A 22896-nucleotide genomic window follows, 5' to 3' on the forward strand; every position below is an offset into this window, starting at 1 on the left:
GGAATGGTGAAATACATTAGTACAAAATGGCAGCCAAAGAAAGCTACAAGTAGTACAAGTAGTGTTTATTTTCACTGGGTGCCATCGCTTTGTTTTCTGTGTTACATCAGGATGCAGTGAATGCAGCATGCTAGCATTAGCTCTGTAGATTAGCTGGTCAAAACATTGCTGCGGTCATTCACGGTTAGTCCATAACCTTCCTTTGAAACATGTCAACATCTATGCACTACACAATAGTGTGCATAAAGGAAGTCTCTGAAATGCTAGGCTAAGCTAACTGGCTTCTAGGTTTTAGCTTAGCTTTTTTGAAACTTTGAAGCTTGAGAATGTAAAACTGTTTATTCAAAAAATCAATGTCATGATCTAACATAGTCTGCCAGGTGTGTTTAAACGGCACAAAATACCAGACGGCAACACGTTAAGCTCTTTTTAAAAGAACCGTTCTGACACAGAAGTCTTTGTGATGGGAAAACTAACTGATGTGGATACAAACGTCAAGGAGACTAAATAATCTGAGTGGAAAACAGCTGCGTGAGCTGAGGAGGAACAGTCCAGAGTTCGTCATAGATAATACACAGAGAAGCACAAGAATTCATGCAGGCATCTAAATGTTTCATACAGACACAGAGGACGTCTAGAACCAGAATTCTGCAAAATATTCAGTTTCATTGTCAATAATCTGATGTTTTTGTACACAGGTTTAACGGTTTGACTCCGCTTTAGGTTGAAGGCTAATGTGCCACCACACGTCGATGCTGCCGGGGTGCAAGTCTGTTGGCCAGAAGACAAGCCAGGGCGATGCCTCCGATCTGCGTGAAAGCCAACCCCAACACAGTGGCGGCGATGTGGAAGACGTTGTCGTTGACCAAGCTGAAGACTTTCCGGAAGCAGCCGTGTGGGTGGATCCCTGCAGCAGCTACTCCGTCAGTATCATCCGTCAGAAGAGGACGGTTCTTGCACCCTTTGCGCCTCACGCAGCAGCTGTCTGGCAGGGACACCGAGGTGCCGTTCTCGACGGGGAGGAAGGTCATGTGCTGGTTAGCCCAGTCCGACGTGAGCCAGTCGCGCCAACTCTCGGCCCCGCAGCACTCCAGTGCCCTCTGCAGGCTGTCTAGAGCGTCGGCACGGCCTTCATCTTCAGTGTAGCCAGCCACTGCTCGTTGTAAGCCGCTACGAAACCCTCCGGCAATGTCTTCACGGTAGAATAGGCCAGAGAGTCCAGCTGCCAAACCGGCTATAAGTGCAGCAAGTTGGAAGAACCCGTAAGCTTTCAGCACACAGGGCAGGTTCGCCGCCACACCCAGGCAACCCAGGAAGCCCCACGTGGTGACAGCCGCCCCTGTGGAGAGCAGGATGAGCGGGGCGTTGGGGTAGCGGTTGGCCGACAGCAGCATGAAGTCTGCGAGGGAAATTTGAGCCCAGATGCCCAAAATGAAGAGGGCCAACCCGGCTGCCCAGAACAGGCAGCTGAAGGCCAGGAGGCCCAGACGAAGGAGATGCATGACACCCACCAGGCGACAACAGGGTGGTGCAGCACCCACAGGTGGAGGTGCAGGGGGCGCCAGCGAGGCCTCTGAGCACACAGACAAGGAGAGACGCTGATGCTGCTGCTTTAGGTGCAGCTGCTCCTCCTGATCCTGGTACTGAGACAGCAGGTAGCCGGGGATGGCGGAGGGTCGACGAGGAAGAGGAGGAGGAGTGAGCAGGTCCAGACCTCGTGGAGAGGACTGACGCCGCACAGCTAGTTGCTCTCGCTCCCAGTCAAATGCCTGCCTGCTTGGACTCGGCCGAGCTGACAAAGAATCATACGGCAGTGCAGAGCTCATGATCCAGTTTTATCTACTCCCCTCTCTCTCTCTCTCTCTTCTTTTTTCTATCCTCTGCTACACCTCCTCCTGCCTCTTTATGACTGGTTATTAATCCGCCACCAACAGCACCAACTGGACAGTAAATCACACTCACTGGTGTGGGGTGGTGTCGTTATCTGCATCCACAGCCTCCGTGGTTCCACCTTATTTATCTGTTTGTTTCCACCTGCATGGTCACCGGCGCTCCAAAGTCCTCCACTGACAGTCGCATCCCGACATCTGCCTGCTCGCTGCTTCCCCTCGAACTGGTCACGGCGAGAAAAAGGAACCCAGAATCCTCCTGTGCACCCCCTCTCTCGGCGTGGAGGAGACATCCCTCTGAGATTTGTAGGATAGAAACAAGCTGAGATCAATAAAATTATCTATTTATTTATAATTTATTTACCTATATACCTATATGTGTGTGTGTGTGGATTTGTGTATTTGGGCACCAATATTTTACAGGTAGTGAAAACAACTTTATTTTTTACAGTGCGTTGTGTATTTTTCTGTCATTTGTTTGTTTTTTACAGCTTAAATGTAAAGTAATGAATTCAACTGGTGCGTTTAGAAAGAAGTGAGGGTTTAATCAATGTGTGAACACATGTGATGCTGAGCATTTATAATATTGTTTTCCAAGAAAACTCCCTTAATATTTCTGTTTTGTGGTTTGTAACACTTCCCCCAGATATCACACAATGTTATGTTTATTTATGTTCTACTGACTGAAATATTGACAGTGCGTTATGTTTTCCTGGTGACGACAGGATGTTTAAAAACATCCATTTGAACTTTTTGACTAAATTTAAATGATCAGGTTAACCCCGCCTCTCAGCTGGGATAGGATCCAGCCTCCTGTGACCCTGCACTGCAGGACAAAGGGGGTTCAGAAGATGGAGGGATGGACTAAATGGACTTAAATAACCATAGTAGCAGAGAAATATGCATCCCTGTTGCTGTTATAGAATGTCTGAGTAATCTAAAAATAGAAGTTTCACTCTCCTCCGCTGGTCCTGTTAAACAACACAGCAGGTTTATCCTGGTGATTCCTGGAATCAGCCATCCATCACCTTGCCCAGTCAGAGCTAATTAAAGCTCTCTCAGTTAATTAAACACACGCAAATGTCTCCTTTAATGATGCTATAACACAGACGCGATGGACAATAGGGGAATACCCGGACCGACCGACCGGCCAGCCTGGTGCTAGTTTCACTCTGAGCTGCACAAACTTTTTTGTGTTACTCTGACAGCAGCAGCTGATTGATCTCAGCTCAGACAGCTGGAGGTCTGTGGAGAAGATAAGTTTATGTTTTTGGTGTTTGTAATTAATCTTTGCACGATAACCACCAGCTGAGTGAATCATTCAGTTTTATGAGTGGAAAGAAATTAAAGAAACACATGACAAGAAGGCACCTCGAGTCTGTGAGCAGAGGAGGAGGAGGTCTGCACTGGGAACACATTAAAACTGTTGATATCAGTCAAACAGGAAGAGAAACACATGGAAGGTTAAGAAGAGATGAGTCTAAAGAGCTGAGAACTGCAGAGACACCAGCGAAGGATTTAACCAGGTCTAGACCCGAAGGGTCAGAGAAGACCGTCACTAGAGTCCTGCACAAGAAATGGAAACACTCCTGAAACAACAGGAGTTTGGGCCTGTTAGAAGCAAATTTTAGACATTGAACTCTTAGAAGCAGCACTAATTCCTCTAAGTCATGCTCATCCAGGAGTGGCCTGCCTGTTCATTTATTGTCTTAAAGAAGGAAATCAAACAGCATACAGAGTGAAATTTCTATTTATTAAACAGTTCTGGTGATCGTATTAACCAAACTATAAAAATCTGTTTTCCAGCATGATTTACTTGACTTTAATAAAAGTTGAAGGATACATCATGAAGCTGGGGACATGATTCTCCGCTGATATGTATAAAAACTGTTTCCTTTGTCTAAACGGTTGTTATTTATGTGTTGTTTGAGCCCACAGTCTGTTCTGCTGCGTCTCCCTCGTCCCCGTGTGTCTCTATGTGTTTCCTCAGCTTGGCCTTGGACGTAAACGTCTTCATGCACCTCTGGCAGTGCGGCTTCACCTGCTTCACCCCCGAGTGGCTTCGTTTGTGACGCGCCAGCTCCGACGAGCTCTTGAACTTGAGGTCGCACATGTTGCAGGGATATGGTCTCTCGCCCGTGTGAATCCTCTGGTGCAGCTGAGCCTCGCTGAGGGTGAGGAAGGACTTGTCGCAGTGTCCGCAGGGGAACGGCCTCTCTCCGGTGTGAATGAGGTTGTGTCTGGTCAGCGCGTATGGTTTAGTGAAGCCCTTCCCGCAGTAGGTGCACGGGTACGGGCGGGCGCCGCTGTGGGAGACGATGTGTTCCTGCTGGGTTTTCTTGCTCTTGAAGCGTTTGTCGCACTGAGGGCAGGAGTACGGCCTGTCGTCCATGTGTGACCTGTGATGTTTGGAGAGCTCGCCCTGCGACAGAAACCCTTTCCCACATTGAGAGCAGAGAAATGGTTTCTCCCCAGTGTGCATCCTCTCATGCCGGGCCAGTACAGACACCAGGGTGAACTTCTTGGGGCAGTGGGAGCACTGGAAAGGCCGCTCGCCTGTGTGAACTCGGAGGTGTTTGATGAGCATAAAGCGGAGCGAGAAGCGCTTGTTGCACTGGCTGCACTGATGAGGTCGCTCTCCGGTGTGAGTGGATAGGTGCCTCTTCACGTCAGACCTACGAGTGTACGTCTTCTCGCAGTGCGGGCATTTGAACAGGCGCTTCACTTGATGCATCTGTCGGTGCTGGGAGCGTGCAAGCAGAGTGTCGAAGCCCTCGCCACACTGCTGGCAGATGTAGTGTTTAGTGGTGACGTGGGACTTCCTGTGCTCCAGCAGCTCGGTGGAAGTGGGGAAACTGCAACTGCAGATGGAGCAGATCTGAGGGAGGCGGCTCTCCTCTGAGTGAGACTTCTTATGGTGGACGGTCAGCGCTCTGAGGTTAGCGAAAGAGCTCTGGCACAGCTGGCAGGAAAAGGAGATGGCCACGCCGTGGTGTTTACTCTCGTGCTTTGCCAGATCCCACGAGTGCTGGAAGGTGCGGTCACACTGTGAGCAGTGAAACGGCCTCTCCCCCGTGTGGGTGAGCTGGTGTCTCCTGACGTCTGATGTCCGAGTGAACGTCCTGCCGCACGTTTCGCATGTGAGGGCTTTCCGTTTACTGCATGACAGAGTAACTCTCACTTCCTCCTTCTTCTCCTCTGTGTCTCCTTTGGGGAAAAGTTTGATGGATGTAAATATCTCATCAGTGCTGGAGGGATAAGGAGTAAACCTGGCTCCGGAAAGAGTCCTGTAGTTTTCTGTGGGAACACTCTGCATGTGGAAATGAGGGGGGCTGTTTTCATCTGAGCTGTGGAAAGGACACCTGGAGCAGGTGAAGATGATGGATGTCATCTCATCGGAATCTCCTGCATATATAACACAAAAAATAATATGCAGGCAAAGTGTGTGGACTTCATTAAATGACAGAAGATACGGTCTTTATGTTTTGTCACCTTTTCCAGACCCTTTGATGGCGATCACAGACGGAGCAACTGACACCTCCGCTGTGTTCCTGTTGGAATAAAAACACCATTATTCAACCTCTGAATAATCATTTGTCAATAGTTTTGATGTATATTCTTAAACTTTTTTTCTACATTTTTGGTTCGTCGCTAACTTCTTGTTTCGTCCTCTCATGCTGGCTTGGCGACGTTTTCATCTGTAGACGTGTGGATCTGCGCACATTCGAGGAGTCCAACTGTAACTGTGCTTCAGAAACATTACTGGAGATATTTGTCACTTCTTGGACTAAAATTGATTCACAGTTATTCTTCAGGTCTGCGCTGTGCTCTTCCCCTCCTGGCTGGGAATCAGAAATAACCTCTTCTGAACCGTTTTCTTTGTCCCCTTCAGTTTGATCACTTGTTTCGTGGGTTTGTCCTGCAGGCTCCTCATTAGGAGACAAATCGTTAGTCCTTCCAGTCAGTACATCCTGACTCAGGCTCTCCTTCCTTAGTGCAAAAGTTTTGGTCAAAGTCTCTAAAGCTTTGGCTACATCCACAGCTTCACTCGCTTCTTCTGGTCTTGAGCCAGCAGCCTCCTCACCACCAGCCACGATCTCTTCCTCATAGAAATCTGTCTGAGCTTGAACTTCGGCTGACTCCATCATCCCATCGTCCACCTCAGACGCTGAAACTTCCACTTCAGTGTAAACAGCCACAACGCTGTACTGGTCCACTCCAGTAAACGTGACTGGGTTTAGAATGTTAGCATAATTATGGATGTGTTCCAGTCCAACAGATAGGTTTGTCTTTTGTGAAGGAGGGATTGATAAAGCAGACATGATGCAGCTACCAATGGTGGAAGAAGGTCCGTCTGTAAAACCAAATAAAACTCCTTAATGACAGAAACATTAATGACTACGTTGGATCACAGAAATCCGTCTACTCACACATCATCTTCAGCAGTCCTGAACTTTTGTAGTGCTCAAAGATCAAACTCAGCTCCTCTGCTGAGGACTGAACACATTCCTCCAGAACAGAAGGAGCAGAGCCGAGCCAGGCGGCAGTCTGTAATCACAGAGCAGCTGCTTGCAGTTAAACAGGTAAAACAACATCTGACACATCTGGATGGACTTGATGAATACCTGTTTAAGATCTGGTACTGGAAGCAGCTTTTCCAGCTTGGAGAGCAGCTCCCATAGTAACACCTGTAGTGCTGCATCATATTGTGGACCATACTCCACTGGGAAAACCTCCTAGATGACATAATAACATATTTTAGCACTGATTTTCAAATCAAAGTACCTAAATTAATCTGTAATAAGTGGCTTACCTGAAAGAAATACGCCCTCTCAACTGGATCTTTCAGTAAACTCTGAACCAGCGCAATGAAAGTAGACTCTGTTGTTCTCACCTCTGCATCCCTGTACTGCCACAAATTAGACATATATCATTAAAAGAGGACTGTTTATGTCATTAAATGCTTTCATGTGTTCATGCACTTACATCCGTGTCTGCGGAGGTTATCGGGAGTCTGTCCAGGTAACTCTGGATCACTTGAGAATCAACAGAACCTTGGGCTGAGCCTTTGCAGAGCTCCAGAATCAACTGAGAAGCCAACAAACTGACTTAGAGCACAAGCTAAAATGTGTTGTCGTATACTTTTGAAAGCCAGTCCTCACCCGTGCTCTGAGACCGAGGATGAGCTGTGCACGCTGCCTCTTGTTGATCAGACCAGGAAGCGCTTCTGTCACCATGAGCACAAACTCCTGTAGCTTCTCATAATTCATCACGTCCTTCTGCTTCACCAGCTGCCACATAGTAGCAGACAGAAGCTGCAGAGGAGACACCAGGAGGCGAAGAGAGGACAGCGGCAGGCCTGAGTCTGACACATACAAGTGTAATGAAAGAATGGGCCTTTGGAGGGCAGCAAGGAGCAGGAGGAGGACTTGCAAATAAACTCAAGACGGAATGTAAATCACTTTATTATACCTTATCAGCGTTTTCATGTTTGACAGACAGAGTTACTTAATTAAAGGGGTTAGTTTGCTCAATCAATGCACCTGTAATGATGACTCCATATTTTTCGCCATGCAAAAAACTTGTGATTTAACCTGACAGTAGGGCAACGTGCAACAATGACAAATAACTGAACCTGTGCTGTAGATCTCAGACTAATAACATGTAATACTTAACGACATTGTAATAAATGAGAATGTAGCAAGTTTATTTCTTATTCTTTATCATGTTTCCTTTAAATAGACGGACCCCGCTAGCTGTCTAACAGACATAAACACAGGCTACTTTACATTATGGCACGAACAGATGAATTAGACGCGTACCGTTTATTTTTACGGTTGACCCGGGAACCTCCATCGGTGCGATTCGCCTCTTGTAGTGTCGATAAATCAATGTTAAATTGTGTCGTTTTTTGAGCTAACATGCGCTCTTAGAACGCAAGCGCCATTTCCTCAAAGACCTCTTTTCCGGTCTTCAAAATAAAAGTCTGAGTGCTCTCCACATATAAAATGTAAACAATACTAATTGTAGTTTTATTTACCTTGTTTGTTTGTTTTAATCAGCTAGTATTACTATTTTTGTGAAGTTGCTCCTCCTACTGGGTTTTTAGCCTATAAACAAATGGTAAACGTAAAATTGACCTTTATTCCTCTTTAATTAGAACTTCGTATGAATTTTAGAATATAATAATCATAATATTGGTTTAATAAATAAAGATATGATGTGAAGTCACGAAGCAAAATATTGGTCGTTGCTGTCTGACTGTCTGATTTGTTTTTGGCACAACACCGGAAGTATCCCCTGTCATGTGACTGGTGACGATCACGCAGCCCAGAGTCACATGAAAGCAACTATGATCATGTAAACGCTTTCTGCTGTTTTACAGCGAATTCAAATCTCGCTGATTCACGTGAAACGACACTATTATCTGCAGGAAGTTCGTTAATATACAAAATGGATGAGGACGGGTTGCCAATTGTGGGCTCCGGAGTAGATCTGACCAAGGTTGGTATTTTACTGGTTAGCTAGCTAGCATGCCAACTGAGGAAATAAAAAAAGAAAACAGCCCAAACAGAAGACTGCAAGACAGTTACGTGCATTTAGGAAACTGCCAGAGAACAAACAGTGTTATAGTGTAACAGTGTAATAATGTGACAATGTTAGTAAAATGTCTGTAGTGCACATCACCTGCCAAAAAGCTGCTCCAGAACCGGGTGCTAACATACTGTATTTTTAAAAAGAGAGAAGAAGAGTAATCTTCTTCTTCTGGGTTTTGAAATCTGTCACCTGTTTAGCATGTGTTCATGGCTTTATGTAGAAAAAGATATTGTATAAATCCTCGCTAGCCACTGCATAACAATATATTTGCATTTATAGTATAATTTCTGCCTATAAAATATATAACACAACATTACTCTCTCTTTCTTCCCCGTCCTCCTCTCGTCGTTGTGACTTAAATCCTTTATGTGCATCGTCTCCAGGTTCCTGCCATACAGCAGAGGAGAGTCGTCGCTTGTTTGAATCAGTTTGTTGTGCACACGGTCCGCTTTCTCAACCGCTTTTCCACAGTGTGTGAAGAGGTTTGTGTCTCTCAGTTCTTAATCTCCACCCTTTCTTGTTTGGGTCACAAAATAATCCATCCGTCTTCCCACAGAAACTGGCAAACATATCTCTCCGCATACAGCAGATTGAAACCACTCTGTGCATTTTGGAGGCCAAAGTGAGTTCTGACATCACTTTGATGCAGTTTATTTACACTTCATTACCATTGTCTGATAATTGAATGAGCTATGTTATGTTTTGAGCAGTTGTCCTCCATTCCTGGACTGGAGGATGTCACAATAGATGGACTCAGTCAGCAGCAAAGTGCACAGACCAATGGACCCATCACAGCCAGTCAGAGCCAAACAGGTCCAGCAGCAGAGATGCTGCCTCCTCCAGAGGTATGAACAGACGTATAAGTGTAGAGTTAAGTAGCACATTAAACCACTTCAACATTGATTTGTACATTTTTCTTGCGTGCTGCTCAGAGCGCAGCAGAGGCAGCACCAACACAGAAACCAGAGGCGGCCACAGGGAACGTCATGACGGTGGCCAAGGATCCACGCTACGCCCGGTACCTCAAAATGGTTCAAGTGGTGAGTGACAGGCACAGCGGTGTATCTGCCATTAAAGGATCATTCTGATCCCAGTTCTCTGATTGGTCTCACAGGGAGTTCCAGTGATGGCCATTAGAAATAAAATGGTGATGGAGGGTTTGGATCCCAACTTGCTTGAGTGAGTCCTTTAAATTACTGTAAAGCTGAAGTCCTTTTTACTTTTTATTAATCTCAATCATTCCACAGCACGCCTGATGCTCCAGTGCCTGATGGAGCAACCAGGACCGCAGAGGATCAAGATGTGGCAGCAACCAGCTCCGACAGCGAATCATCTTTCAGTGACTGACGTCATCTATGTTTTGTCTTCATCACTGCAAAGCTTCCTCTAAAAGTCATTCATCACCACATGTGCTTCTTTAGCAGGAAAAGGCTGCAGAGCGCCTGTAAAAGGAGTGACTGTGATTGTAATTTCAGTGTATTAGAGCTGAAATGATTTTGCTACTGGTCAGACAGTGACCTTTATTTTGATACATCATTGTCAAGAAAAAAAGAGGGATTTTTGTCCCTATTTGGATTGCTGTCAGTAGATGGCAGCAGCAGGTCGTTTTTCTACAGAACTCAATCATCTCATGTAGCTCTCATGTCTTTGAGCTCATCCCGTCTCTTTGTGTTGGTCAGATTGTGTTCCAGGCTCCAGAAAAATTAGGAAACATGTAAAATCCTTAGAATGTACGTTGTCATTTGGAATTTTGAATTATGTTTCTGAATCCCCCCCCTCTTTAATCTAATCCTAAACTGAACCTGTAGCCTGGCTCTGCCTCAGTTTTCTCCATTGCTAACATTTTGTTCATCATCATGTGTCTGAATGTTCTGCTGGATTTGCAGATTTGTGATGTTTTTCCAGGTTTCTGCACACTAACCCCTGCTGTTATAAAGAATAAACAAACTTGCACTAAGCAGTAAACACAACGTCAACCGTTATTGTGACACTGATGGGACGACAAAGCACAAAAAAGTCTGATCAGTGGGATGCCTTTGGATGGACGTCTGGAAGGCACTTTGCGTTTTTTCCCTGTGATTTTCAGCCTGTAATAAACACACACATACAGAGTATTTATAAAAGTATTTATTGGTCATAATCTGTACAGTACAAAACTTACAAAAAATACAAAACAGTTTGGTTGTGAATACAGAATCTGGAGTAAACAAAAAAGTAATACATTACAGCTCAGGGTCTATGTGTGGAACAGTGCGTGTTTTAACCCTTAAAGCAGCCGGACAGAATTTCATTATGTTTCCTAGTATGATTTGAAGGAATAAATCATAATATTACAGCCCGTATGCAGCACATTAACAGCTAAAATACTGACAACATGCTTCTAAAGAATTTAGTTTTAACCTCCATTAAAATGCTTCTCTTCAGCTCCTGGGTTGAGTTTTGTATTTTATAAAACAATCAGTGTGGATAAATCAACACAACCACAGGACGAATGTGAGCATTTTGGGAGTGGGGGTGTGTTCCGTCCCTTCGAGAAGTGGTACCTAATGCACAGTACTATCAATATGTGAGAGGTCAAATGTTGATCGAATAACAAACAAACAGAAAAGGATGCAAAACAACAACAAACATGTCTTGATTGAGGCCATGTGACGACGGGTTAAAGGGTTAAAGAGCCACTCCTTCGAGGCAGAGGATAAAAAAGGCTTTACTTATCTGCTGGAAAGCAGACTGAACAAACCTACTTAAACCCAATCAGCTTTAATTCCTGTTTATTTTATTACTGGAATTCGATTTGGCCGTCGTACTGCACAAACTATTGAACTGAACAGGATCATTCCTGGAGCATAATGATCACTGCATACAGGATGAAAACACACGTACCGGAATCAATTAGAAACCTTTACAAAAAGGTCAAAAATTAGCACCTACTCCTCAGACTGTGGTGTAAACATCAGTATTATTATTATTATCACTGAAGCTCAGTGGTCATGTGATCCCTGCATGATGAACTTCCCTTATTAGTGGTCAGATGGGACGAGTCATGCTGGTGTGGCAACAGGCGAGCAAAGTGCAACGTGAACACAGGCACGTATAAAATGATAAGCAGTTTATATAACAGACACATAAACACACACACTGTGGTCAGTTTTAGTTAAAAAAAAAGATTTTCAGTCAGAAGCCCCGCAGTGTGACGTGAACGTGTAGAAAAATACAGTACATACAAGCAAACGCTGAGTTTTCAGAGATCAGGGCTACTCCTCACACTCTGTTTCCACTCGTAAGGTGAACAGCTGCAGGAAATAAAGGGGAGAAAGATTTCAGAAGAGATTCAAATAAAAACAGAGATTTTATTGGTGGTCTGTTACTCACTTTGAAATCGTCAATGTAGGTGAGGAAGAAGCAGACGAAGCTGAAGGCTACGACCCACTCACAAACTGCACTGGCTACGTGGAAGGGATAGTCCTGGATGAAGAAAAGCAGAATAATAATAACATGTTTGCAGCTTCCTAGCAGGAGGCTAGCTTACAGCAAAAAGTCAAATGTTAAAAAGATATTTGTGAAGTTGAACATTATTGACTAGAAATACCTGGTTAAATATATATTATACGTATACACAAAATACGTCAGCTGTCCTCAGCTTTGTTAGCAAGGCCTGCATAGTTAGCTCCTCTGCTAACAGGCAGATTTGCAGCTAACACAATGCTGTGAATATATTTAAAGGTAGGGTAGGAGATTTCATTCTGATGCACTTTTTGTTAAATTAGTGTAACTTCTCTTTACAATCTGATAGCAACCGATTAGTTTGGCCCTGCGCGGAGTATTGGCTGGTTGGCTGCTCTCTTCCTGCTCTGTGCGCACCAGAGAGGTACGTGCATGATGGACGAAGTCACAGACTCGTCTTCAGGTAATGCTCGTCCATGTGATTGGGAGGCGTGGCTTTGGGGTGAGCTCCGAGAGAAAGGGGCGTGTGTTTACTTTCGAAATCTGGCTGACTCTCACTGAGTTTTCAGAATCTCCTACCCTACCTTTAAATGAAAAAATAATAATAGTAATGAGCTTAATTTTCAAAAATGAGCTTCTTCAATAACCAATTTTATCCCACACTGTTGAAAGTTTGCAGAAAATATCGTCTCTGTCATGCACCTACAGTTATTTTTGCTGAGTATCTGTTCATAGATACCGCTCAGTGTCACAGTGCAGACTGTAGTATTTCTATAGCTTGAAGACTTGACTCATGACTTCTCTTTGCATCTGTAAACCACTACACATGACTTTCATTTGACTAACTCCTGCAGGCTGGGAAGAGTTTGTGTGCGATTAGAGAAGTGAAATTTAGTAAAGAAAACATTTGACAGTATAAAAGCAGAACATTCCCAGAGCTGGTGATGTGTCAGTCTGTACTCCTCATGCAGCAGACCTACCTTGTCGTCTGTGTGTCTGTGGAGTACAGTTTGTTTCACAAAATAAGCACAGATCACAGCTGAGTTATTGATTAAGGCAAAACACATGTGATGCTCAAATTAACAAGAACCTATGCTGCTTAAATGACCATTTTCCCCGCAGGAGACAACAAAAACAACATTTAAGGGGATTCATTTCTAAGTGAAAGGATACTGGGGAAAAATGCCGCAACAGCAATGGCACCAATGATAGCACGCCATCGGCACAAACAGATGGAGGATCCATACGGATGGGCTTGAAATGATATAACAGACTGGAGGATTATGTATAAGATGCCACAAAAGAAGAACATAAACGCTCCGATGTCATGAACGACCGTCACTGCTGTTTCCTGCAATCAAGAACAGAAAATTATGTTTTATCTCATGTTTATCTTACTTAAAGGTGCACTGCATGTTGACACATACCTGGAAAGTTGCAACAACACACATGCCAAAACAGGATAAAATGCCCAACGTGAGTGCGGCCTTATTGAGTTTCGGTTTCACCACCCTGGTGTCCTCATTCAGCTTCTCCACAAACTTGTATCTGGCATATATGGTGGCTGTTCCTGTGAAATGACCACAAAGTTATAGTTATGGCTGACTTTTGTTTGTTTTTTGCTTTCGTTTCTTTGAAAAAGAGAAATATGTCTTTGGAAACTTGTTTCCTCCCTCAGGAAAACCCAGTGTTGCCCAACAGATGATCACACTGGAGAGGAAAAAAAAATACCTGCACATGCAGAAATGAAGGTCATGAGGCCAAAAATGCAGCTCTCTGGAGGGTTTGCACCTGTGTCACTGAAAGTGGTAAGAGAGCTATGTCAGATTTGTAGTGAATTCCACCTTCTGTTATTACCTTCCCCGCCATCCTGGAAAAACAATGTGTCAGCGTGATCTCTGTGTTTGCGTTGATTACGTAAATTGTGCTCCAGAAACAATGCAAACTAAACATTTCTTTACATAATTGCAACAGATTGCAGCTTTATTTATTTATAAACATATCTTTGTTATATTTGACATGACAAAAACTGCAGTTCCTGAAATGGCCACATGAGGGTGTCTCCAGAAGTGAGTCCATCACCATAGACTCCCATGTTAAAATGTTCAACTTAACAGCAGAAATAAACATGTTTACATGGTGGTGCTAAGCAGCCTGCAGCTCCAGGACTGAGAAATGAAGCCCATATGGGAAGTATGAAAACCTGCAGTTCCCCCTGTGGCCTCTAGGGGTCTTAAAGTGAGTCACTATCTATGATTAGCTCAAAAAACATGTTTACAGCCTAGTTTACCCATATTTAGATTAAGCAGAGTCTAACAAAGTCTAACAGCCTATAGTGTAAGGATCAGCTTTAAAGCCCACATTTTCTTGAAATTTAACAACTAGTTATAATCTGGTTGCTGGTCAAACTGCTAATCTAGTGAGCTAGCTACTTAGCTGCTAGCTAGCTGCAGGTCTGTCACTATTGTCGCATATTATCTAGCATGCTAAAGCGGGTTAAAGCTAACAAGAAGTGATCATAGCCAATTTATACACTCCTATAAAATAATATAACATATTTTCTCCTTCCATTTTATTCAAAGACGTTGTCTGCTGACATTTTTTTGTCAACAAAAATAAACATAATGTGTGTATATTCCTGATGTGCACATTGACTTTTAATTAATTTACAGTAAATACTGTAACACAATGTCAAAGTTTTTTAAAGGCTTTACTAACTTTGTCACAAATTCAGATGTTAGAGCGTGTTTCTGTGCTTTGTAGTAATAAACGTCATTGCCAGGTTTCTAAAAATACTATTTTTAAATAAAGAGAAGTGGATAAAACGTGTATAATGACATCTGCAGCTGGGTACGAGCCAAGAGACGAAACATGGAGGAAAACGAAACTAAAACGGCTTCAAAGAAAAAAAAACACAAAATCTGGTACTAACTAAATGTGTTTCCTCCAAACTTTATAATAACATGTAGATCTCAGCAGATTGTGTGGGTGAGACTCACCTGATGTAGGGGAAGATCACATCTACATCGTGTCTGAAGAGCGCAATCAGATAGGAAACAATGAAAGTGCAGGAGGACCAGATGACCAGAAACACTGGCAGGAAGCAGAGACCCTGCATGAACCAGAACATCTCAGAGAAGAGAGGAGAGCCAGCCGGCGATAATAATAATAAGCTCAACAAAACATATAAAGTTTAGAAGCAGGCTGATCCAGGAACTGTCTGCTGCCGCTGTTACCGACAGTCACATGGTGCTGCTGTGTGAACAAGAATGAACTTGGTCTCTGCCAGAACGCGCACACACATATACAGTACGCAGTCACCTCTTCCCCAAAAACGGCTCCCTGTGGGCCGGCCTACAAAAACCCGCTCTGATCACCCCGTTTCCTTCCTGCCTTTACTGTCTTTGTGTCTCTGTCTGTGACCTCATGAATAACAGAGGAGGAAGAGGAGGAGGTCTAAATGACTGCATTTATGGTGTATTTATTAATCTGTTTAATATCTGTAGAAGCTGTATTAGCCTACTTTGATTCTTGAAATGTGTGTTTGAAACTTGTTTCCTAGTGTTGCCCAACAGATGATCACACTGGAGAGGTAAAAAAAAAACCTGCACATGCAGAGATGAAGGTCATCAGGCCACAAATGCAGCTCTCTGGAGGAGGATCTGCACCTGTGTCACTGAAGATGGTAAGAGAGCTGTGTCAGAATTCCACCTTCTGTTATTACCTTACCCACCATCCTAGAAGAACAATGTGTCAGCGTGATCTCTGTGTTTGCATTAATTACAGCTTTATTTATTTGTAAATGTTTCTTTGTTATATTTGAAATGTCAAAAACTGCAGTTCCTGGAATTACCACACGAGGGCGGCTCAAATGTTGAGTCGATCCCCGCAAGCTATTTTACTGTTTATACAGATTTCTATAAATCAGCTGGTATCTATTAGTATCCATGGCAACCATTCGTGTCTGTGACTTCAGGATCCTCTGAGACTGAGATGTTCATTCATTTCATCCTATTTGTCTCAGCAGGCCCTGCTTCCATTAGTAGAATACATTCCATTGTTTAACCATTACCTGACTCATTAATGCAGCTTTAGAGCACATCATGAGGATTTAGATGAGAGTCTCCTGTGAGGTGAGTGGACCCTCTCCTCTCTCTTTAGGCCTTTTTGGTTTATTATTGAGGAATAATGTACTTTCACACTTGTGAAGAACGACTTTTCTTTTTGTGTGGAATCTTCCTCCACCACAGGTATGACAGTGAAAGAATGCTGACGTTCAGGTTCTCAGAGTGTGATGTGAGGAGAGTGAAACTGAAAGCCATCACTAGTCACAAGCTGCTGCTTTACAGCATGTTGCGCCATGTGTTTGACACTCATGTGATGATTGGAGTACATCAGTTTCACAGTGGCATGCATTGATTCTGCTTTTTAAGACTCCCTGTCAACAAAGGACCTAGCATAGGGCCATGGTGGTCATAATAAAGGTGAATGAAGCTATTGAATTTTCTTATGTTGCAGGGATGCACAGTGATAACAAATGAAGGTTGGAGCTGTCTGACGCTTGTCAGATCCTAACTTGGCAGTTTGGTCTAAGGAACTATTGAGAAAACCTGTTCTCAGTCTTGGCTTGTCTCGATACCACAGGAAGTGATGTGTGGTTTGTCAGAGAGAATTTCTGAGAAACAGTCTGAGAATGAAGAAGAATGATGATTAATCCCAAAAGAACTGATTTCAATATATCAACAAGGAGCAGAGAGGTCAGAGGAGGTCAGTCCACTCATTTTATTATCTTGATCAATATATCAAGTTTAAATCCTACCTACTGACAGGTCCTAATCAAAATGAGTTACTTCTCTTCCTTGTGGTTTAATGATATGTTTCCCTGTGTGTGTCAGTGTCCCAGCTTCCTCTGCTGCCTCCATGTGGCTCCAACAAAAACACAAGCCCACACACCTGTCCAAAGATTACAGAGAAAATACTGTCATATAATTTTAAACCAGTTGTAATGATTTAAAATGTTCACTAGATGGCGATCTACTGCCTCCATTCCACTGTAGCCTGAGCTAAGCTCATTAAATTCAACCCCTGAGTGCTTGAATGATACTATTTTATTTATTACTGAGAGCAGACTGTACAGCACACGGTTCACAACATCTAGTGATATTAAACAGTAATCAAGGCTAGCATGCTACATTTAAAAAATATCTACTAATCACCTACTTATAGCAATGACACATTCAGAGAATGATACTTTAGCTTGTTTTGTCTGGTTCACAGGATTGTAAGCTAAGTGCTGCTGTTACAACTTACTGTTAGAGTTAATGATCTCAAAACCACAGCAGGGAAACCTGTTATATATGTTTATTTTATATAGTGTTAATGTTCAGGTATTTCTTTGTAAATAAACTAATTAGTCATCCTCCACTTATAGTCAACTATTGCCAAACAGTTGTGAGTGTCCTGCTGCAGGTCATGTTGCAGGGCTCTGGCAGTGCTCCTCCTGCTCCTCCTTGCACAATAGAGGAGGTAGCCTGGTCCTGCTGCTGGGTTGTTGCCCTCCTACGGCCCCCTCCACGTCTCCTGGTATCTCCTCCATGCTCTGGACACTGTGCTGACAGACACAACAAACCTTCCTGCCACAGCTCTCATTGATGTGCCATCCTGGATGAGCTGCACTACCTGAGCAGCTTCTCTGGTTGAAGACACCGCCTCATGCAAAATGCAAAGGTGATCAAACATCAGGCAGAAAGGATGAGAGCAGAGAATGGTCTGTGGTCAGCACCTACAGAACCTCTCCTTTATAGGGCTTGATATTTGCCTCTCATTTCCACCTGTTGTTTGTTCCATTTGCACAACAGCAGCTGAAACTGATCCACACTCAGTGTTGATCCTAACTGGACAGGCTGATTTCACAGAAGTGTGACTGACTTGTAGTTACATTGTGTTCTTTAAGTTTTCTCTTTATTTTTTGAGGAGTGTAAAAGGAAAAAAATGAACAAGAACACAGATGTGAATCTCCCTTCCTCTCTTTGTTACTTCCTGTTGCTGAGGAGATAAATGACACTTCACATTTTGGAGTAAATATTTCTGCTTTAATAGATCAAAGTGACAGACATGTACAAGCACCCAACACTGGAATCAGTGAGCATTTTTCTGACAAGGCAGCTGCCAGTCAGTCTACACACATCGTTTTCTTGCTGTTCTGACTTTTATTTTGCTCCAACCAGTCTGCTCATTTACATTTAATTTGACAGTAATTTGTCAAGCTGAATTATTTGTTATGGTCTGTTTTCAGAATCAGAATCAGAATCAGAAATACTTTATTGATCCCCGGGGGGAAATTGTTTTCGTTCCAGGTGCTCCATGTATACTCAAAAAGACAGAAATACTAATAAGGTAAAGTAGTGAGTGTAAAAAATAAAAATAAAAAATATAAGATAAAAACCTAATAAATTCTAAACATTAATGTACATTCAAGTCAAATTTCAATCACAGATACCATGGACGAAGCTGAAGACTCACCCCATCTCTTTGGTAAGTCCCACCACTACTTAACAACAAATTCATCCACAGTTTTTTTACAAGGTGAAGAGCAGGAAACCCCTGAAGGTGTTGTAGTTAGCACCATCATCATAGATCTGCCTGTTTGCAAATAGCTTCACATACACTGCGTCTCCAGGCTCCAGCTGCAGCACCGCCCCGTTAGTCGCACTGTCGTTGAAGTCATTGCCTACCGTGTCCCAGGTAGCCACTATCTGCTCGTTGTTCTTCATCAGCGCTAAAACAGAGTTGGCTTGACCGTTGTTGTTGTTGAACATGGAGTAGGTGAAGTAGTACACCCCCCGGATGGGGGCAGTGAAGATGCCGGTGGCAGAGTTGTAGTTGCTGTTGATGTTGGAGAAGATTTTTGGGTATATCACTGTTGTGTACTGTGAAACCGGACCCAGAGAGGCCCCTAAAGCAACAGCGAAGGCGATCTTCGGTGTACTTTTGCCTGCGAGTGCGTTCAGCTGCACCTCCAGAGCCTGGTTTTTCTTTGACAGCTCCTCCACCTGGCTTTTGTAGGACTGTAGGTTCGCCTCCATGGTGGCCATCTTCTGCATCATGGTGCTGAGGTTTTGCTGAACCGTGCTTTGCGTCTGTGATGTGGCTGATAGCTTCTCCCTCATGGCTGCCACCTCAGAGAGCAGGGCACAGGTGTCAAGTTGACAGGTGGTGTTCCCACTGCAGAGGCTGCTGGAAAGCAGCGAGCAAATGAGGAGGACCAGATGCTTCATCTCAAACACTCACTTTTTCGAGAAATTAAAAAAAGTTAGAGAAAAACTTCTTCTTTCCTACTGAATTTACTTCAAACAAGGAAATGCTGAATCTTACAAACTCATGCAAGCACCTTTATACCATGATTGAACCAATGAAATTATTCCTCACAAATGGTCCAAGCATGTCATCCTATCAGAACAGATCCCTCTGTAAATATTGTTCAACCTTCTTAGCTTACAGATTACAGATCCTGTTTTCATTAGTCACAATATTTATCTAGGAGACTAATAATTAACAGTACACAACTCTTTGTAGTTTGGAGCTCTGTTGATGGAGAAGAGCACCTTTCTCTTCCTGAAGCATGTTCTTCATGTTTGAGCCTTTACTGTGAAATTCTTTGTTTTGGTGGAAATTAGGTGTCTATGTGGAAAACAACTGTTTTTATAATAGTGTCACATCTTGAATGTAAATCTAAGCTTCTGACTTTCCTGCTGTTTCAGACTCTGGATAAAGTGGTGATGGAGATGAGTACCTGTGATGAGCCTCGTCCACCTAACGGCCCGTCTCCCATAGCAACAGCCTCTGGACAAAGGTGTGCTCAGGGTGGTGTGCTCTCTAATAACATGGTCTTCCACCTGTCACATTTACAGTGAATATGGCTTTGCTGAGAAGGTGGTAGAAGGGATGTCTCTGTCCATCAACTCCATCATCATCAGGATCATCAGAGTTTTGCACAAAGTGCTTGAAAATGCTTGAAAGTGGAATAGTATTAGTCAACCCGCTATCTGACTTAATAGTGTACATTTCAGAAAATGAAAAAGAACCACGAATAGAATGAGTCCGAGAACCTGAAGTGTACCTGCTCTGTGGACATCGGTCATGTGTGACGCCGCCCCCTCCACTGAAAACACTGCCCTGTGTGTACCCACATGGATGTTCCTGTTTGAATATGCGTTGGCTAGCAAATACACATTATAAACTACAGATCAAACAAGGACTTAATCCCCAAAAAAGTCCTTCAAAGTCTGTTAAAAGTCCACCAAGAGACAATCTGCATTCTCCAGTTTAGGTGAAAGGCAAGTAGTTGAAGATCACACACAGAAGCATATTTTTTCATCCAACACGCTCAATGTCACTGCGCCTACATGAAATTGTTTCAGATGATAACAAACATGTTGGTGCCCACACGGCGTTGGACAGAATTGATGGAGGCTATATTTGATGAGCTAAGGCAACAACACGCAGCACAGATTGTGACTTGACATGGTAGAAGCAGCCAGTGGAGTTGCCCCTCTAATCCAGATCTGACAACCAGGAAGACCAGCAGCACCATAAAATCATTTGTTAGGTCTAATCTAATGCTTAAAGCAGGAATATGCTGGACAACAAAAATTGTAAGCCACCAGTCTTACTACAAATCATGTGACAATGTAGGGGACATTTTCAAGACCATGTTACAGTGACATTGCAAAGCACCTCTTGTTGTTTATGGCATTATACCATCTCTTAATCCAATTAAAAATGCAACAAATCATTTTGAGTGTGTAATGTACCATCGCTGCTAGATGCTTGAAATTGTCAAGCATCATGTCAGCAGAAAATGTCCTTGAAAGTACTTGAAAGTACTTGAATTTGACTTTGGAAAAGGTGTAAGAACCCTATTTAGTGTTTGTAAAACCAGAAATGATGACTAATGCCCCAAAGATTTCATATAAAATAGGATCATGAGCCGCCGTTCAAAATAATTACCCAGGTTAGCTTCAAACACACAAATACCGTGAAAGCACCTTCATACCACGATTGAGTCAACCAATCTAAATAATGATTAACTTTCTCCGCTTACTGGTTACAAATCCTGTAAAGGCCCTGTTTTCATTAGTCTCAGTATTTATCTACCGCCTACACTCATGATGTAATTCTGTAATTTCAAATTACAAATGCCAAGGTAACCAGACATCTGCACTTTGAACAAGAACAGATCCCATGTCTATGTGTCACATTGTAATATATATTTATGTAAAAAGCCAAGTATACATGATTCCAGCCTTTGAGGCTTAAAAGTGTGTTGAAGGACATAAACACTGAACATAATATCAAAACCAGTGCTTTATAAGTGAGATTAGATAGAACCCCAGACTCCTCTCTCTCTACAGGCTGCAGGGTGTTTTAGTGTTTATAAAACCAGAAATGACCACTAATGCCTCAGAGATTTCATATAAAACACGATCAAGAGCTGCTGTTCCAAAGTAATTAGCCAGGTTAGCTCTGTGAGGGATTAAAAAATACAGAATAAAGCATTTGTAAATGTGCAGAAACACATGTTCCCTCACAAAACTCATGAAAATGTCTCTAAGGATGTTACCATGAAGAGATCTGTTTGCTCTAAATATCTTGATGCATATTCTTGTCGATACACAGTCCAATGTTTATTTGAATGGCTCTGTCTGCATACAGATAAAGGACTGTAATGTGGTGGCCTCCAAGCTCATTCTGGTGCTGACCGACTCCCAGCTCAAAGCTATGGTGCAGTATGCCAAGTCCTTAAGCGAGGCCATGGAGAAGTCTGCACAGCAGAGGAAGAGCATGGCGTCAGAAGATCAGGTGCACATATACAACACAAACCCTTTTATCTGTAGAGGAGCCATGTCTGCTCCTCTCTGTGCTTCTCCCTGATGCCATATGATGTCTGTCTGCCTGTAGCATCTATGTCTCTCACTCACTGTTCAAACACACAGTAAATGTACAGACATTCATCGCCCACACACTTCACACCTTCCAGGCTCACTATGTTTTCTGTTATTTGGTCGGACATGCCATCTGGTGGACACCTTGAGAACTGCATGACTAAGCTAAAGAAGTCACAATGACACAAAAACACAAAAATCTCAACATCACCACTAAAAACATCTGTGCTCACCAGGAGTCGCCAGCAGGTGCGCACACAGCAGTCGTCCACCTTCTTCTCTTCATCTTTCTCCTCTTTCCCCCGCTCCTCATCTTCCTTACCTCTCATGCATCCCGTCTTCCAGCAACACGCTCATGAACAAGACACCAAGCTGCACAACATCTACCGTGGCCTGGTGGTGGCGGCGACGATGAGCACAGAAAGCTGTGCCGTGGGATTTTTTTACATGTGAAATGTGCCGTGGCTCAAAAAAGGTTGAGAAACACCGGTCTAAACAGACAGATACAGCGGTTGTTCTCTTTAGTGTCAACTTTTTGGTGCTCACACACTCTTTTTTGTGTGTGTTGCAGTAGTCGTTTGATGCAGGACCGCTCCCAGTCCAGTTTTTCGGTGTCCTATTAGAACAGGGGTCTCAAACTAGCGGCCCGCGGGCCATTTGCGGCCTGCAAGCTGACATTTTGTGGCCCCCCACTTGACATCAAAGTTTAGTGTTATTGCGGCCCGCACATTTTTCTCACACACACTTATTTGCTGAGGCTTGGCCTGTGCATTTTATTTTTATTATTAATTACCCATCAGTATTTCTCTGATATTTAGTTTGGGATTTTTTTTCAGGAGTGGCAGCCTCCGTTCTGCTCGGCGTGCCGCTTCTGTCTGTACATGCTCGCGCATTTCTCCGCTGCAGAGGAGTTCCGCCCCCCCCCCCCTGAATTTTGTTTACAATAGCATTTGTTCACCTTTCTTCTTACTTCTTCTTCTTGTCTTACACACTTAAATCACAGAGAAAAGAACGTATGTTTA

At 43.4% G+C, this 22896-nt stretch overlaps 5 protein-coding genes across 7 annotated transcripts; 1 reads left to right on the plus strand and 4 right to left on the minus strand.

Moving 5' to 3' along the window:
* Positions 1–612: 612 nt before the first annotated feature.
* On the minus strand, positions 613–1826 carry LOC114432428 (tetraspanin-7-like). The gene has a single exon (XM_028400443.1). The coding sequence runs from the start codon at positions 1824–1826 to the stop codon at positions 732–734; it is 1095 nt and encodes a 364-aa protein (XP_028256244.1). The 3' UTR covers positions 613–731.
* Positions 1827–3663: 1837 nt separating this feature from the next.
* On the minus strand, positions 3664–7934 carry LOC114432710 (zinc finger protein 502). Of its 2 annotated transcripts, XM_028400895.1 has the most exons (9): positions 7712–7934; positions 7052–7254; positions 6876–6977; positions 6703–6798; positions 6515–6625; positions 6320–6437; positions 5526–6243; positions 5382–5440; positions 3664–5294 (listed from the first exon to the last, which is right to left on the minus strand). In XM_028400895.1, the coding sequence occupies exons 1-9, from the start codon at positions 7743–7745 to the stop codon at positions 3805–3807; spliced, it is 2931 nt and encodes a 976-aa protein (XP_028256696.1). In that variant the 5' UTR covers positions 7746–7934; the 3' UTR covers positions 3664–3804. The 2 variants fall into 2 exon arrangements, with proteins under 2 accessions (XP_028256696.1, XP_028256697.1); XM_028400896.1 differs by lacking the exons at positions 7052–7254; positions 7712–7934 and having other exon boundaries at positions 6703–6793; positions 6876–6978.
* A 255-nt stretch (positions 7935–8189) lies between these two features.
* Positions 8190–10451, plus strand: washc3 (WASH complex subunit 3). Its single transcript, XM_028399149.1, has 7 exons — positions 8190–8393; positions 8870–8968; positions 9043–9108; positions 9197–9331; positions 9419–9526; positions 9601–9665; positions 9734–10451. Exons 1-7 carry the CDS (start codon positions 8343–8345, stop codon positions 9831–9833), a joined length of 624 nt encoding a protein of 207 aa, XP_028254950.1. The 5' UTR covers positions 8190–8342; the 3' UTR covers positions 9834–10451.
* Positions 10452–10457: 6 nt separating this feature from the next.
* On the minus strand, positions 10458–15274 carry dram1 (DNA-damage regulated autophagy modulator 1). Of its 2 annotated transcripts, XM_028399148.1 has the most exons (8): positions 14930–15274; positions 13662–13729; positions 13358–13500; positions 13104–13281; positions 12911–12969; positions 11859–11951; positions 11711–11779; positions 10458–10573 (listed from the first exon to the last, which is right to left on the minus strand). In XM_028399148.1, the coding sequence occupies exons 1-7, from the start codon at positions 15058–15060 to the stop codon at positions 11741–11743; spliced, it is 711 nt and encodes a 236-aa protein (XP_028254949.1). In that variant the 5' UTR covers positions 15061–15274; the 3' UTR covers positions 10458–10573; positions 11711–11740. The 2 variants fall into 2 exon arrangements, with proteins under 2 accessions (XP_028254949.1, XP_028254948.1); XM_028399147.1 differs by lacking the exon at positions 10458–10573 and having other exon boundaries at positions 10599–11779.
* A 2726-nt stretch (positions 15275–18000) lies between these two features.
* On the minus strand, positions 18001–19309 carry LOC114432670 (complement C1q-like protein 2). The gene has a single exon (XM_028400832.1). It carries the CDS (start codon positions 19205–19207, stop codon positions 18509–18511), a length of 699 nt encoding a protein of 232 aa, XP_028256633.1. The 5' UTR covers positions 19208–19309; the 3' UTR covers positions 18001–18508.
* Positions 19310–22896: the final 3587 nt, after the last annotated feature.

Source organism: Parambassis ranga, chromosome 2 (assembly GCF_900634625.1).
Source record: "Parambassis ranga chromosome 2, fParRan2.1, whole genome shotgun sequence".
Classification (NCBI taxonomy): domain Eukaryota; kingdom Metazoa; phylum Chordata; class Actinopteri; family Ambassidae; genus Parambassis; species Parambassis ranga.